This window comes from Eublepharis macularius, chromosome 14 (assembly GCF_028583425.1).
Source record: "Eublepharis macularius isolate TG4126 chromosome 14, MPM_Emac_v1.0, whole genome shotgun sequence".
NCBI lineage: Eukaryota > Metazoa > Chordata > Lepidosauria > Squamata > Eublepharidae > Eublepharis > Eublepharis macularius.
Window position 1 is genome coordinate 62,326,008 of NC_072803.1, and position 14,694 is coordinate 62,340,701.

General features: G+C 56.8%; 1 protein-coding gene across 1 annotated transcript in view; it reads right to left on the bottom strand.

Moving 5' to 3' along the window:
* Positions 1–14,694, bottom strand: part of RAPGEF1 (Rap guanine nucleotide exchange factor 1) — a 162,676-nt gene that overhangs the window by 16,335 nt on the left and 131,647 nt on the right. The window contains exons 15-17 of the mRNA XM_054997396.1: positions 13,865–13,976; positions 5,779–5,854; positions 3,641–3,729 (exon numbers count right to left, since the gene is read on the bottom strand). Coding sequence (XP_054853371.1) covers positions 3,641–3,729; positions 5,779–5,854; positions 13,865–13,976 — 277 coding nt within the window. The remainder of the gene's footprint in view (positions 1–3,640; positions 3,730–5,778; positions 5,855–13,864; positions 13,977–14,694) is intronic.

The window sequence follows — 14,694 nt, forward strand, 5'->3', positions numbered from 1 at the left end:
TAACAAGAAGGGATGGGCTGCACTCACAGCCAAGTCAACGGCAACTGACCGATTCTGTGAGGGGAGCCTCCCCCCCAACCACAAGTCCCAGGCTCAGACCAGGTGGGCACACACCCACCTTGATTCCAACCCCATCGAGAAGCCCATGCCCTAAACTCCAGACTGTATGATCTTGCTTCGGCCACTGCGCCCCTCCTTCAAACACCCACTGATCAGCCTCCACGCCTGCTTCACGCAGAGCAGGGTGCTTCCCAGGGCCCTGCCGTCCTCGAAACTGGGGGCCTCGAGGGCCAGCTCCAGCAGAAGGGCCGAGCTCCACCCGACGCAGGAGAGCTGCCATCAGGGCCTCCCCCATCTTCCCAAAGGTGAACGCAGGTGTGTGGGACTGGGAGGCTCACGCAGGGACCCTGGTTCGGTCTCGGTCTCCTAAAGCAGGTGTCTGCTGGAGGTGTGCTGCAGAGTACGGGGCTAACAGCCCGACGGCTGCAGTTGAGATCGGGCAGCGGAGTGTGTGAAGTTTAAAGCCCCCTTCCTGAGTGCCCACTGAACCCTCCCTGCCAGCTGAGCTGGCCTTCCTTTTTGCCTTCAAAGGAGGAGTTCCAAGATCTGGGAGATGGGTGCAGCTTGGCCCCCAGAGCCATCTCCATTTGCAGCGACTGGGGCGGGAATTGGGCCTCCCTGCGGGCCTTGAGGCAGCAGAGAGAAGGCTGGAACAGCGGCTTGGTCCTTCCAGACACGATGCAGCTCCACCCACCCAGACAGCCACCTAGTCCCGCTGGAGCAGCCTGGCAGTCAATGTGCCTGGGTGGTTCTATTTTGGGGGCCAGGCAATGGCCACATCCATCAGGTTTCCCTAAGCCCCTGTCCTTTTCAGCACTTCTGTCCATCCTCCTGCTTTGCCAGCCTTGCTTGAGGTTCTGGGAAGCGTTGCCCCTGAACCCCCACCCCATCCTGCTGGGACTCAAATCACCAGCCCCCCACTTTCTGGGCCGTCTGTGCCCCAGGACCAGTTCTCTCCTCAGCATTTCCGCAACCCAAATACGGCAGGCTGGGGGCGCACTCCTAGAAGGCAACGGAGAAAAAAAGCAACCTAGTTTTTTTTTACCACTTTCAATGTGAGTGGCAAAGAAGAAGAAGGCTACCCACGTTTGTGTCTGTGCAGGAGGAGGAAGGACTTACAGCTCCGACCCCAAAGCGAGTAAGTCCAACCACAAGCTGAGAGGGGAGCACAGAGGCGCTGTGCCAATTCATCAGCAGCAGCAGGAGCCTCACCTTGGCTGCAGGTGGCAGTGCTGAGCCAGCCAAAGGGCTGCGTGACATCAGGCCTCCGAGGCCTGCCAGCACGCGAGCGGGAATCCACCTGGCATTTACCCGCTTTGAGAGCGGCGTGGGCGGACTGAAAATACATCGCCTCGGGGCAATGCCAGCTAAAGCACTTACGGCAGAGCACGTGGAATTCTGGAGTGTAAATGGATGCCTGTGTCTAGACATGACCCCAATGGGGGGCCCTAAAAGGCATCGCAGGCAGAGGAGGGGGGCTACCGATGCTGGGGGTGCCCTGCAGTTGCCAAGAAACTGCAGCTTCCCCATAAACTTCCACAGAGAAAGGGCAGCGCACGCAGGGAGCGATTCCCATCAGCCAAGCTGGGTCAGCTGAGCAGAGCGATCAGCCTTCCGGATGCCCAGGACTGAGCTGATCCCGGTGGTGAGGACCAGGCCAGGCACGGGCAGGAAGATGCACTTCCAGATGCCTTCTCTCCTGACAGCCCACTCTTTCCCCTCCCTTGCTATACATCTGGGAGGGAGTCTTGGAGTCCTGCAGGGTGAACCAGGTCAGGCTAGCGGGAGGGCACAAACAGTGTACTCTTCTGCAAATCTCTCCTGATCACCTCAGGGGGATCCCCATCCTTAAGGTGTGAAGCTGCAGCTCAAGGACTCGCCACTGGACACTCTTTCTCCCTTTTCCTTACAGGTAAGGGTGCAAGGGGGAGGAGGGGAGGGGCGGAGTCTGTGGACGTGCTCAGGGGCCTATGCCTGTGCGAGCCGAGGGGGTGAAGGGGGAGTGGGACAACAGAGAAATGGGGAGCACGGGGGAGGTAAGCAGGAGGAAAGGGAGAAGGAAAGGAGTCCCCACAACCTACACTCTGGAATCTTGAGCCTGTTCAGAAATAAACAACTGGGGCCCCACAAGAATCATGGGGGGGGGGGAACTGCTGGGAACCATCCCAGGCTCCTTCTACATCTGTAAGGTGTGGCAATGGTGGGGAGAAGGGAAGGCGTCCCCCTGGCTGTTCTTGCTCCTGTCTCCCCCACCTCTTCTCTCTCACTCACGTCCTCTTCTCTCTCTTCCACTTCCCACTCGTTCTTTGCCACTTTTAAGTCTTCTTCGCCCACCCCTTCCGTCACACTGGCCGACCCCTTCTATCACTCCTCCCCTCTTAACCCCTCACTATTTCTACGTCTCCCTTCCCCCTTCTCCTTCCCACCCCCTTCTCTCTTTCACTCTATCCAGGTCCCCAATCCACTGTCTGTATTTCCCCCATTGCCCCCACTCCTGACATCTTCCCCCTGTTGACTCCTCACCGTGTCTTTCCCCACCACTTTTCTCTTCCTGCTTCACCCAGTGGCCTAGATGGCTACATGTGTGCTAAGCCCCCACTCCTTGCGCCTGTTGAGACCAGTTTGCTGCGCTTGTACAGTGAATTGTTCTCGATTTTTCGGGGGGGGGGGTGACCGCCCCCACCTCCTCTTTCCACTTCCAGATTTTCCTGCAAGGCTAGGGGTTCCCCAAGTCTGGAGAAAAATCTCCTTTGGGTCAAGGTGGCCCCGATCTACAGATTGAAGTATCCAGGGGATACTTGGCTATTAGTATATAGGATGTCAGGAGCCAGTTTAGTGCAATGTGAGCTGTAAAGTTCATCAAGAGATCCACTTCAGAGGGCTGTTGTGAGGTTGAAAAAGCGTATCAATTGTGCTAGAACATCAAGAAAACAAGCTATTTAGCCAAAAGGTGCCTGGTATAAAGGTGGAAGATGACTGTACTAGGCAGGCGTTCCCTTCCTATTCAAAAGAGGCATTAGTATTCTTTGCCCTTCTCTCTGTATCACCCATAAAACCATGCCACAGTAGGAAGAGAGGGCAGGCAGGTGCCAAACCTCTTGTGCTACCAGGGCTTTTTTTCAGTGGGAACGTGATGGAATGGAGTTCTGGCACCTCTTAAAAACAGTCACATGGCCGGTGGCCCCACCCCCTGATCTCCAGACAGAGGGGAGTTGAGATTGCCCTCGTGGAGGGCAATCTCAACTCCCCTCTGTCTGGAGATCAGGGGGTGGGGCCACCGGCCATGTGACCATTTTCGCCGAGGGCAATTTAAACTTTAAAAAACTCCCCCCTTGTTCCAGCTGACCCAAAGTGACGTCATTGCGCGGTCTTGAGTTCCACCACCTCTTTCTCCAGAAAAAAAGCCCTGTGCGTTGCCCATAGTGCCACAGTGCACTCAGTAACTAATCAACTGGTCGTGGTTGTGGGCGGAGGTAAGGAATTTCTTGCATGGAAGCCAATCACTGGGAGTAACCATGGGCTTGCTGGCCCTCCTCTGAACATGCTTCCAGGGCAGAAAAGCGCTGGGCATTTTGAAAGGATATCTGTACTGCAGCTTTTTGATGAGTTCTTCGGGGGAGATGAAAGTTCGGTAAGTTGTCAAAAAGGCTTCACAATACAGCACCAAATCTAGGCAGAGAGGAAAAAGAACAAAGGCCTGTCAGTCAACTGGTCTTCAAGAAGAAATTCCAGAGATAAAACTGCTGTCTTAAAAAGAAATGCCATCGAAGCTCTCATGTTTTCCAACTGCCCTCCCTCGTGCATTTAAGAATGTTTTGTTTTCAGTTTTATATGCTCTAATTATTTCTAAGCTTCTTCACATCGGAGTATAAAACTCCAAGAGAAATCTTTTGTCTATCGGAAGTTCACTGTCTGCACGAACACAACACAGCCAGGACAAAAGAGGCTTGGAACCAACCCCGTAAGAGGGGCTGAGGCAAACGTTCTGTCCGCTGGTTCTTCCTCAGTGTGCTCAGCGGAACGTGCATGGAGCTGCCTCATGCCAAGTCCGAGCACTTGCCCACTGAGCCCAGGACTGTTCACTCCGACTGGCAACAGCTCTCCTGATATCCGACAACTCCTTCAATTGGGGCCCCACTGCGTGCCAAGCTGGTGCTCCGCGTGGCTCCATCCAAGGCAAGGACGAAACGGAGGCCATTTATGAGACCCTCAAGGTCGGCATTCTCCGCTCTCAGCAGCAGCAGCTCTCCAGGGTCTCAGGCTGAGAAAGGACTTTCATTTCCCAACATTTCCGCCACCAATCCACAGCTCCCTTTGCCTCAATTCACGTCCCTCAATCTTTGAACAAGATAAGGGGATCCAAGCGACACAGTATGAATGCAAAAGGATTGAAATCCCAAAACTCATCTGCCCCAGAAGGCTATGAAAGGATAATACAGCTGTTTTTCTCTCTAGCCTTCCGACTTGGCAAGAAATTTGCACAGGAGGGCAAGGAAGCCCCCTGAAGCAGCCATTGCTGGTCGATTTACGAGCCCAGCCCGGCATTCTCCTTATCAAAGGCTTAATTCATTAAGCCTCTCCAGCTCTGCAAAGCTGGCTTTAACATCACAGACATGCTTCTGCACTCGTTTCAGGCACGCTGGCATGGCCGAATGGGCCAGCAAACACATATATAAACGCGATACACACCTCCTTTCCCCCAAACTTTGGAATGGCTTGGTTTAAGCAAACACCGCTACAGGCCTGGCCAGACATGAGTCAACAGCAGTCTCAGCTCTCCTACCTCTTAACTGGCCTCAGCTCTCATTAACGAAAAAAACATACAGTGTCATCTTAAAGACTAATAAATTCAAGCTGGCATAATCTTTAGAAGGCAAGATAAAGCCTCTGCTGATTGGCTGAGCTGCCCCTGATGTTAGAAGGGAAGAGAGGCCATCGCTGGCTGGAGAATGGAACGGTACGCAGGCAGGGTTTGTGAAGATGCTCGCAAAGCAGGGAAAGGACACAAGCGCAGCCTTGCAATAACAGGGGTCCATGGGGAAGCAAAGCAAGCAGCCCTCTGGGAAGGACAGCTAGAACGGTCCTGGGCACTGAGAGGACCAGAGAGGGAAGGCTGAGTTCCCGGGCCTCTCTGAACGGACTGACCAAATGTCTGGCTGCACGAGGGCCTCTCTTCACTCTCCCACTTTCTCAAGGGGTTGCCTTTGAGATTAAGTGGGAGCAAAGGCAGCTTTGCTCTCTTAAGCGAACTGCAGCGGGACTCTGTTTCCCAACAGCATTCATCGACTAAAGCTGTACGTTTCCTTCCTTTCCCTCTCCCCTCCTTTCTTTTGCGCGGCGCTTTCCTTTTAGGTTCTAATCCATCCTGGCTGTGACATTTCCCTTCATATGGTGTAGACTTATGTTTTTAAGCTTTTCATAAATAACAACAATGTTGTTGTTATGGGGGGAAAAACACCTTCTGGCACGCCTTATCTTTCAGCCCAGCCACAGAAGAGTTAAAAGCTCCATCATACCTTCTGCAACGAACATTACAAGAGCTTATCCTGGCTTATCTCTTGTTTGACTGAAGCTAAGCAGAATCTCTGTATGCCGCCCCCGCCCCTGCCCCGCATCTAATCCAGTCTTGCCCAGAGGATCTGCGAATATAATGTGACAAGTTTCACGTTGAGCGCTTGTGGCCTAGACTGGCAGCACGCCACTGCTCTTCTGCGATACCTTTTCTGTCAGTCTCCGTTGCGTGGACCAACAGAATATCCCCGGATCCGCCACGCACGTCTGGCCCATCGTCACCCTGCAAATGGAAAAAACACCACGGAGATGGACCGGCTTCCTCTTGAGGCACCGCAGATCCCCAGAGATGCACCGACTCGTGCTCACAGCATTCCTCGCATTGCAGGAAATCAGCATGCAAGCAGAGACTTCCGCTAGTGGGGAAATGCCCAGACATGCTGAGCTCTGGAGAGGGCCTTCAGCACGAACCTGCGTCAGACTAAAAGGGGCCTTGATCTCAGAACGCTTGGAAGAGGGAGGGAAATTAACGCCCTCCGTTACTCACCGGGGTTTTGCATCGCCTGAGTGTAGCGAGAGCCAAGGAACATTCCAGATTCTACCACCAAGAAAGCACAGTGCAGCTTAGGCAGCCATACACAGTATTTCCTGGCTGTGCTTGTTTAATGAGTCTACAACCAAAGTGGCAAAAGGTTGTTTGAAAGCCCACAGAGTCCTGAGGCATTCGGGGAAATTCAGTTTACACAGAGGTTGCTCACAGACACGGGAATTGCAGTTCTAATGGTTCAGAAGGTCCCACTGCAGTCAGATGAGGCGCAGAATGGACAAATGAACCTGGCCCCAGAGCAATCGGGCCTTGGGAACTTTACCATGATTTAATCAAAGTGTGGCGAAATTTTTTTTTTTACCAGTTTCATTTCATTTCATTCAAGTAAATACTGTCCGGGGTCTGGGTCCCAGCCCCCAGACTTGGTAGGAGGGAACAGCAGGTCAGCCTGGCTGACGGGCAAACAGAGGGGGCAGCCAGCAGACAGCAGGTCAACTGGTCAGCCAGCTGACAGCAGGTCAACCGGTCTGACTGGCAGGCAGAGGGGGCAGCTGGGGGACAGCAGGTCAACCCCTCCCACAGGCAAATGGAGCCAGAACCTGCCGGTGCCAGGGGCAAGGGGCAAAAGCCCAGGGCCTCAGGAGGCAGGGGGAGACAGAGAGAGGCCAGCGAGTCCCACTCCCCTAGGGAGGGAAAGGGGGCTAGGCAAGGCGGAAGGGGGCAAGGGCAGAGGGATTGGGAGCCCAGCAGTCACCCACCCAAAGACCTTACCTGAGGAGGAGAAGCAGCAGCAGCCCCAACAACCCAAAGCCATGCCCCAGCTAGAAAATAGTAGCCTGGCCCAGGAGTTGCCAAAAGCCAAGCCACTCCAGGTGGGGCTATTGGAGGCACTCTGCAGGAAGCCCTGGGCAACCAGCCAAGGAGCCGCAGCTGGACCCACCTTCAGCCATCAGCTCTGCCAGGGAGGCTGGGCTGCTAGCCAGGGGACTGCAGCTGGACATGCCTTCAGCAATCAGCCAAGGCAGGGAGGCTGGGCAGCCAGAGAACAAGGCACAGCTGGTGCTGGTCAGTGGGGCCAGATCAGCTACCCCAGCTGCAACTGCTTGGTGCAGCCCAAGGCCAGGCTGGAAGAGGGGTGGGGCAGTAGAAGGAAGCCCTATAAAAGCTGGCTGGGAAGAGCCCTGTGGTGGTGGGTGTGAGTGAGGAGTGATGATGTGGAGTGAGAGCAGTAAGATGCAAGGGTGGAGGTTTGGAGGAGAGTTCTGGAAGGAGGAGATGAAGGAGGACGCAGAGGGTAAGCAGGCCAGGTTGAGCAGGCCAGCGAGTGGACTGAGAGGGAGTCTGGGTGAGGTATACCGCCCCTCCTTCCACAGAGCAGGGTCCTGCAGAATCCCTGGCCCCCCTGTGACGTCAGGAGCAGACCGCCCAGTGCCACGCCCAGCGGCAGCGGCGGCAAGCCCTGACAAGTTGGTGGCCCGTACGGGGAGAGACGTTCCAACGCAGGCACCAGTCAAGGGGCGGCCTCCCAAGGCCGCCGCCCCAGCGGAGCTTGGACCGTGGCTGGAGGAACGCCAGGATAGGATGTGGGGAAAGCTGGAGGCAGCCTACCCAGCCGCTCCAGTAGAACTAGCACAGACAGCGGAGCTGCAGAGGCAAGCCGGCGTGCTCACTGAGGCCTTGCCAAGGGTTTGCGCCCTCGTTTGGGAAAATAACCCACCGCCTGGCAAGCAGGTGCAGAGTCTATGTGCCACCGTGAAGATAGGCCGGCTGATCCTACAAGCCCTGTTGGACTCTGGGAGTGCAGTCTCAGCAATTCGGCCCCAGCTCCTCCCAGCTGCCACCCCAGTGTACCGCTGGATCCCAGTGACGGATGTGATGGGCCGCACCCAGCCATACCCTACGGCCCTAATCACGATAGAATACCTAGGGGTCCGCCACCAAATGGAAGTTGCCCAGTTAGCTCACCTACCCGTACCAATACTGCTGGGAAGAGATGCCCCAGGGTTCTTCAGGCTCCTCCAGCAGGCAGCGAAGAAATTGGGAAGAGACACCCCAGGGACCGCCGGGTCTCGGCTGAAGGCGGCAGGGGAAGTGACAGACCCACAAGTTGCCACCGCTCTGCAAGTGGAGGAGGCCAACGACCCGGGAGAGGGTCCCTCCACCAGGCCAGGGGCAGAACCACGGACTGGAGGCCCAGCTGGAACCCTGGCAGACCGCCCATTCCGTGATGCCCAAGGGGCAGATGAGTCCTTGCAGCGCTTGCGAGAGACAGCCGCTCGTGAGGAGGAGCAAGTGCGGGATGAACGGAGGTCCCAACGGCTCCCTCGCATCGAGAAGCAAGGAGGGGTCTGGGTTCGCATAGCTCGTGCCCCAAATGGCCAGGGGGAGGTCCGCCAACTACTTGTGCCAGCAGCCTATCGGGCGGAAGTCCTCCGCACGGCCCATGAGCATGCTTGGGCCGGGCACCTCGGGCACCACAAGACCCTGAGGAAGGTTCTTGAGCAATTCTTCTGGCCCTCCGTGAATGCAGACGTGAAGGCCCACTGCCGCTCGTGTCCCACCTGCCAGCGGGTGGCAGCCCGCCGCCCGCCGAAGGCCCCCCTCTCCCCGCTGCCCGTCATGGAGACGCCCTTCCAACGCATCGCAATGGACTTCATCGGACCGCTGCCACGCACACCCCGGGGCCATCGCTTTGCCCTGGTGATTGTGGACTATGCCACGCGGTTCCCCGAGGTCATCCCGCTGAAGACCATGCAGACCCCGGGGATGGTACGGGCCCTGTCCAAGTTTTTCGCGATGGTGGGGCTGCCAGATGAAATTTTGACGGATCGGGGGGGCCCGTTCCGTGCCACAGCCATGCGTCAGCTCTGCCGGAATTTGGGGATCCGGCAGGTGTTCACCTCGGCGTACCACCCTCAAACAGACGGGTTGGCAGAGCGGCTGAACCAGACCGTCAAGGAGGCCCTGAAGAAGATGACGCGGGACAAGCCTCACCAGTGGGACTTATACATCGACCCGCTCATGTTCGCCCTCCGGGAGACCACGCAGGCCTCCACTGGCTTCAGCCCATTCGAGCTGCTATATGGGCGCAAGCCAAGGGGGATGCTCTCCCGGCTGACGGAACGCTGGGGGCCCCGGGCCAGCAGCCCCGCGCCCCCCATACAGGAGTACGTGAGCCAGCTCCGTGACCGGGTGCAACAGTCCCAAGCGGAGGCAAATCGCAGACTGACTCGCACCCAGTCAAAGCAAAAGGCCGCCTATGACCGGGGTGCGCGGATGAGGACTTTCCAGGCCGGAGAGAAGGTCCTCGTGCACCACTCGGTGTTCCCAAGAGAGGAAGGGGACCCATGGAGGGGTCCCTACCAGATTCGAAGGGTGCTGGGCCCCACCACCTACGAAGTCCAGTGTGGGGTCGGCCGGCGTCGGCGGAAGACCCTGCATGTGAACCTCCTAAAGCAGTGGCACGAGCGCCCAAAAGAGGAGTGCGGCGTGGCTGAGGACCCGCTAGAGCTCCCTGACAGTGTGCTGCCTTGGACCACTGATGCCCCGGAGTTTGAGGAGCCCAAGGTGGACCCTCAGCTCAACCCAGCTCAGAGGGCCCAGCTAAAAGACCTCTGGGCTCGGATTCCCGGGGTCTTCTCCCGCAGGCCGGGCAGCACGAGCCTGATCCAACATGCCATTCCAACGGACCCGGGGCAGACAGCCCGGGCTACCTGGCGCCCCATCCCCAGGAAGCGGTGGGAGGCAGTGGAGAAGGAGACCGACGAGATGCTCAGGCTTGGGGTAATCGAGCCCTCGCGAAGCGCTTGGAGGAGCCCGATAGTCTTGGTGCCCAAGCCGGATGGGACCACCCGATTCTGCATCGACTATCGCGAACTGAATAAGGTGGCCCAGTTCGATGCATACCCCATGCCCCGAGCAGATGTGTTGGTAGACCACCTAGGGTCCGCCCGCTACCTGTCGGCCCTAGACTTGACGAAGGGCTACTGGCAAGTGCCCGTGCGGCCAGCGGACCGGGAGAAGACAGCCTTTGCCACCCCACGAGGCCTCTTCCAGTTCAAGAAGATGCCGTTTGGTCTACACGGGGCAGCTGCCACGTTTCAGCGGCTGGTGGACCAAGTGCTGGGAGAGTGCCGGGCGTATGCAATGGCGTACATAGATGACATCATCATCTTCAGCCCGGACTGGCCCACCCACCTCCAACACTTGGAAGCTGTCATGAGGGCCCTCCAGCGAGCCGGACTACGGGCTAACCCAAAGAAGAGCCACCTGGGGTTCCAGGAACTCCAGTACCTGGGCTTTGTGGTCGGGGGAGGCCGAGTTCGCCCACCACCAGACAAGGTGGCCTCAATAGCTGATGCCCCCCAGCCCCGGACCAAGAAGCAGGTCCGACGTTTCCTGGGACTACTGGGGTATTACGGGCGGTTCATCCCCCACTTTGCCTCCCGAGCCGCCCCCCTGACAGACTGCTTAAAGAAGGGGCTGCCCAACCAAGTCCGGTGGACCCCAGCACTAGAAGCAGCTTTCAAGGACCTGCGGTCAGCCCTCTCTAATTCCACAGCCCTGTGGAACCCGGACTTTGACCGACCCTTTACGCTGGCCACAGACGCTTCTGACACCGGCCTTGGGGCAGTCCTGACTCAGGAACGTGACGGAACCGACGTCCCCATCCTCTTCCTGAGTCGGAAGCTGCAGCCCGCAGAGAGGCGCTATGCAACAGTGGAGCGGGAGGCCCTAGCGGTCAAGTGGGCAGTGGGGGCCCTGCAATACTACCTGGCCAATAATCCCTTTGTCCTACTAACGGACCATGCGCCCCTGCAGTGGCTCCACCACATGAAGGCACACAACCCCCGTGTGCTGCGGTGGTACCTCTCCCTCCTCCCCTTCCGGTTCACCATCAAGTACCGCAAGGGGGCGCAGCATGTGGATGCGGACTTCATGTCCCGCATGTTTGAGTCTGACCCTGACCCCCACAACTCAAAGCTAAGCGGGGGTGTGTGTCCGGGGTCTGGGTCCCAGCCCCCAGACTTGGTAGGAGGGAACAGCAGGTCAGCCTGGCTGACGGGCAAACAGAGGGGGCAGCCAGCAGACAGCAGGTCAACTGGTCAGCCAGCTGACAGCAGGTCAACCGGTCTGACTGGCAGGCAGAGGGGGCAGCTGGGGGACAGCAGGTCAACCCCTCCCACAGGCAAATGGAGCCAGAACCTGCCGGTGCCAGGGGCAAGGGGCAAAAGCCCAGGGCCTCAGGAGGCAGGGGGAGACAGAGAGAGGCCAGCGAGTCCCACTCCCCTAGGGAGGGAAAGGGGGCTAGGCAAGGCGGAAGGGGGCAAGGGCAGAGGGATTGGGAGCCCAGCAGTCACCCACCCAAAGACCTTACCTGAGGAGGAGAAGCAGCAGCAGCCCCAACAACCCAAAGCCATGCCCCAGCTAGAAAATAGTAGCCTGGCCCAGGAGTTGCCAAAAGCCAAGCCACTCCAGGTGGGGCTATTGGAGGCACTCTGCAGGAAGCCCTGGGCAACCAGCCAAGGAGCCGCAGCTGGACCCACCTTCAGCCATCAGCTCTGCCAGGGAGGCTGGGCTGCTAGCCAGGGGACTGCAGCTGGACATGCCTTCAGCAATCAGCCAAGGCAGGGAGGCTGGGCAGCCAGAGAACAAGGCACAGCTGGTGCTGGTCAGTGGGGCCAGATCAGCTACCCCAGCTGCAACTGCTTGGTGCAGCCCAAGGCCAGGCTGAAAGAGGGGTGGGGCAGTAGAAGGAAGCCCTATAAAAGCTGGCTGGGAAGAGCCCTGTGGTGGTGGGTGTGAGTGAGGAGTGATGATGTGGAGTGAGAGCAGTAAGATGCAAGGGTGGAGGTTTGGAGGAGAGTTCTGGAAGGAGGAGATGAAGGAGGACGCAGAGGGTAAGCAGGCCAGGTTGAGCAGGCCAGCGAGTGGACTGAGAGGGAGTCTGGGTGAGGTATACCGCCCCTCCTTCCACAGAGCAGGGTCCTGCAGAATCCCTGGCCCCCCTGTGACGTCAGGAGCAGACCGCCCAGTGCCACGCCCAGCAGCAGCGGCGGCAAGCCCTGACAAATACCAATCGCTTTGAAAAGCTGCAAGAGATAAAGATGTCCCATACGTCACATTATCTCTCTCAAGGTTTGCATACAATGCCCAGGGCTTTTTTTCAGCTAGAACGCGGTGGGACGGAGTTCCGGAACCTCTTGAAAATGGTCACATGGCTGGTGGCCCCGCCAAAAGAGGTGGTGGAACTCGATGGGTTGCCCTCGGAGAAAATGGTCACATGGCTGATGGCCCCGCCCCCTGATCTCCAGACAGAGGGGAGTTGAGATTGCCCTACGCGCCGCTCAGCGGCGTGGAGGGCAATCTCAACTCCCCTCTGTCTGGAGATCAGGGGGCGGGGCCACCAGCCATGTGACCATTTTCTCCGAGGGCAACCCACCAAGTTCCACCACCTCTTTTCCCAGAAAAAAAGCCCTGACAATGCCCCATAACAAAGAAATCTGTACATCTAAACAAAAGAGCTCAGTCACAAGCAAATGGGTTGTTCTACTGTTCCAGCCAAATGGCCTGGAAAGGAGATTGGCAGTCCCCTTTATGACATCAGAGCAGGTAAGTCAATGAAAGCCAAACAAGCCTGCAGGGCCAGGGCCACCATGACACCAGTGCATATCAAGCCATTGAGAGAAAGAGAAGGGGAAGTGCGTCAGATATCTTTAGTGTTATATACACAGAAGAAGAGGCAACGGTGCCTAGGTTTTGGAAGCAGAGTAACACAAAAGGGCGGCCAGCTCACAAGCCTCTAAGAAAATTATGTTCACAAATGCAATACTTCAGGCATTCCTCTGGCAAGGCTCCTGGAATTCCACTGAAGCTATGAGTAATGGCTTGTCACACCGGCTGGCGGATCTTGGCTGGCTGGAGCAGCCTCTCCTGCAGCAAGTGCCAGCAAATGACAGATTGCTGCCAGCTTCCAGTGGGGCCCCTTTGATAGCCTGAAAGCTTCAAAGGCCTGGAGTATTCCCTGAAGCCCAGAGATAACAAAGCCAGGCCGGTGGTTAAGCCGGAGAAATGCAATCTTGGAGCTACCTCGCTCAGGAAGCTCACTCGTCCTTCCAAAGCCATTTAAATCAAGATTGCAAGGTTGCTTCCCCTTCCCCAATTTCCACGCTGCGTGAGCACCAGAGCTTCGTCACAGTGCAGACTCCACTTTTAAGTAAACCGGTCTCTAGCTGAAAAGGAGGCTGGGAAGGGTGTGGACAGTGCCTAGTGACATCTCCTAACTCGCCACCCCTCCAGATTCCAGCAGGTGCGGGCTGCCCATTTGCAAGCATTTCTTAGCAGATCTAAAGACTAGACATGTGTTTTTTAAAAACAAAGAAATGCCGAGAGTCTCAGGGTGCTCAACTGTGCTGCCCAGAGAAATGGTCGACTCAGAGCCAAGCTACAAGTGACGCCTGACACAGGTTGGACACTTGTCAGCTTCCCTCAAGTTTTGATGGGAAATGTAGGCGTCCTGGTCTTGCAGCTGTAATGGAGAGCCAAGCTGTAAAACCAGGATGCCTACATTTCCCATCAAAACTTGAGGGAAGCTGACAAGTGTCCATCCTGTGTCAGGCGTCACTTGTAGCTTGGCTCTCAGAAACCTGGGTCTGAGAAGTGCATTCACAGGCCAATCCAGTCCAGCTTCCTTCAGGCACAAACCCCGTGGCACAGGGCCCGCTGGGAGGGAAGAAGCCGCCTTACCTCCTGCTTCAGCGTCAGCCTGGACATGATTTCATTGTGGTCAACCAGCGACAGCTCGTCCACCTCCTCTTCTAGCTGGGAAGACTCCGAAGATTCTGGTGACTTTTGCTGCCTGGACACGGAACAAGAGGCCGCGTGCACATCATACGTCAGAGAAAAGGGCAGACTGCTGGCTAGTCAGCAGGCCCCCAACTCAGAGGGGAGGTTTGTTATAATCACCATTATCATCTTTACGCCCTCGGTGCAAACAGCTCCTTGCAAAAATTACGCAAGCAACAGTTTTTCCCCTAAAAGTGACAGACACTCCTGCACCGAGGAGCCTGCAATCAAGATTTCCACACACTGAAGGGACTGGCCGGGATGGTGGGCGTATGTGAGAAAGTGACGACAGACAGGGGACCAAATGGCAAGGGGACACTGGGTGGATTGTGAATGCTGGCTTTTTCAATCTCCTCCTGGCAAGTACAGGTTTCACAGAAGTCTCCTATGAATCTGCAGGGTCTTCCTCACCACGACGTCTGTCTAACAGACTGGAAAAGCCACTGCTGAGTATCAGGTTTCTGGCACTCATTAAGTGAGATTTTAACACCCTCTGAACTCGGGGGCCAACCGAGTGGGCCTCTGAGCATGCAAAGAAGAGGAAACTTTCCTGGCCCTCCATTCCATCCAGTTGCAGTGGCAATCCTGGATTTATAAGAGAGGGTCACACAGAGAACATGTGACCCTTGGCTCAGCATTCAGTCTCAGCAGCCCACATTCATGGCCAAAAGAAGGTTGCAAAACCAGAAACCAGGGCGTTTTTTCAGCAGGAACGTGGTGGAACGGAGTTC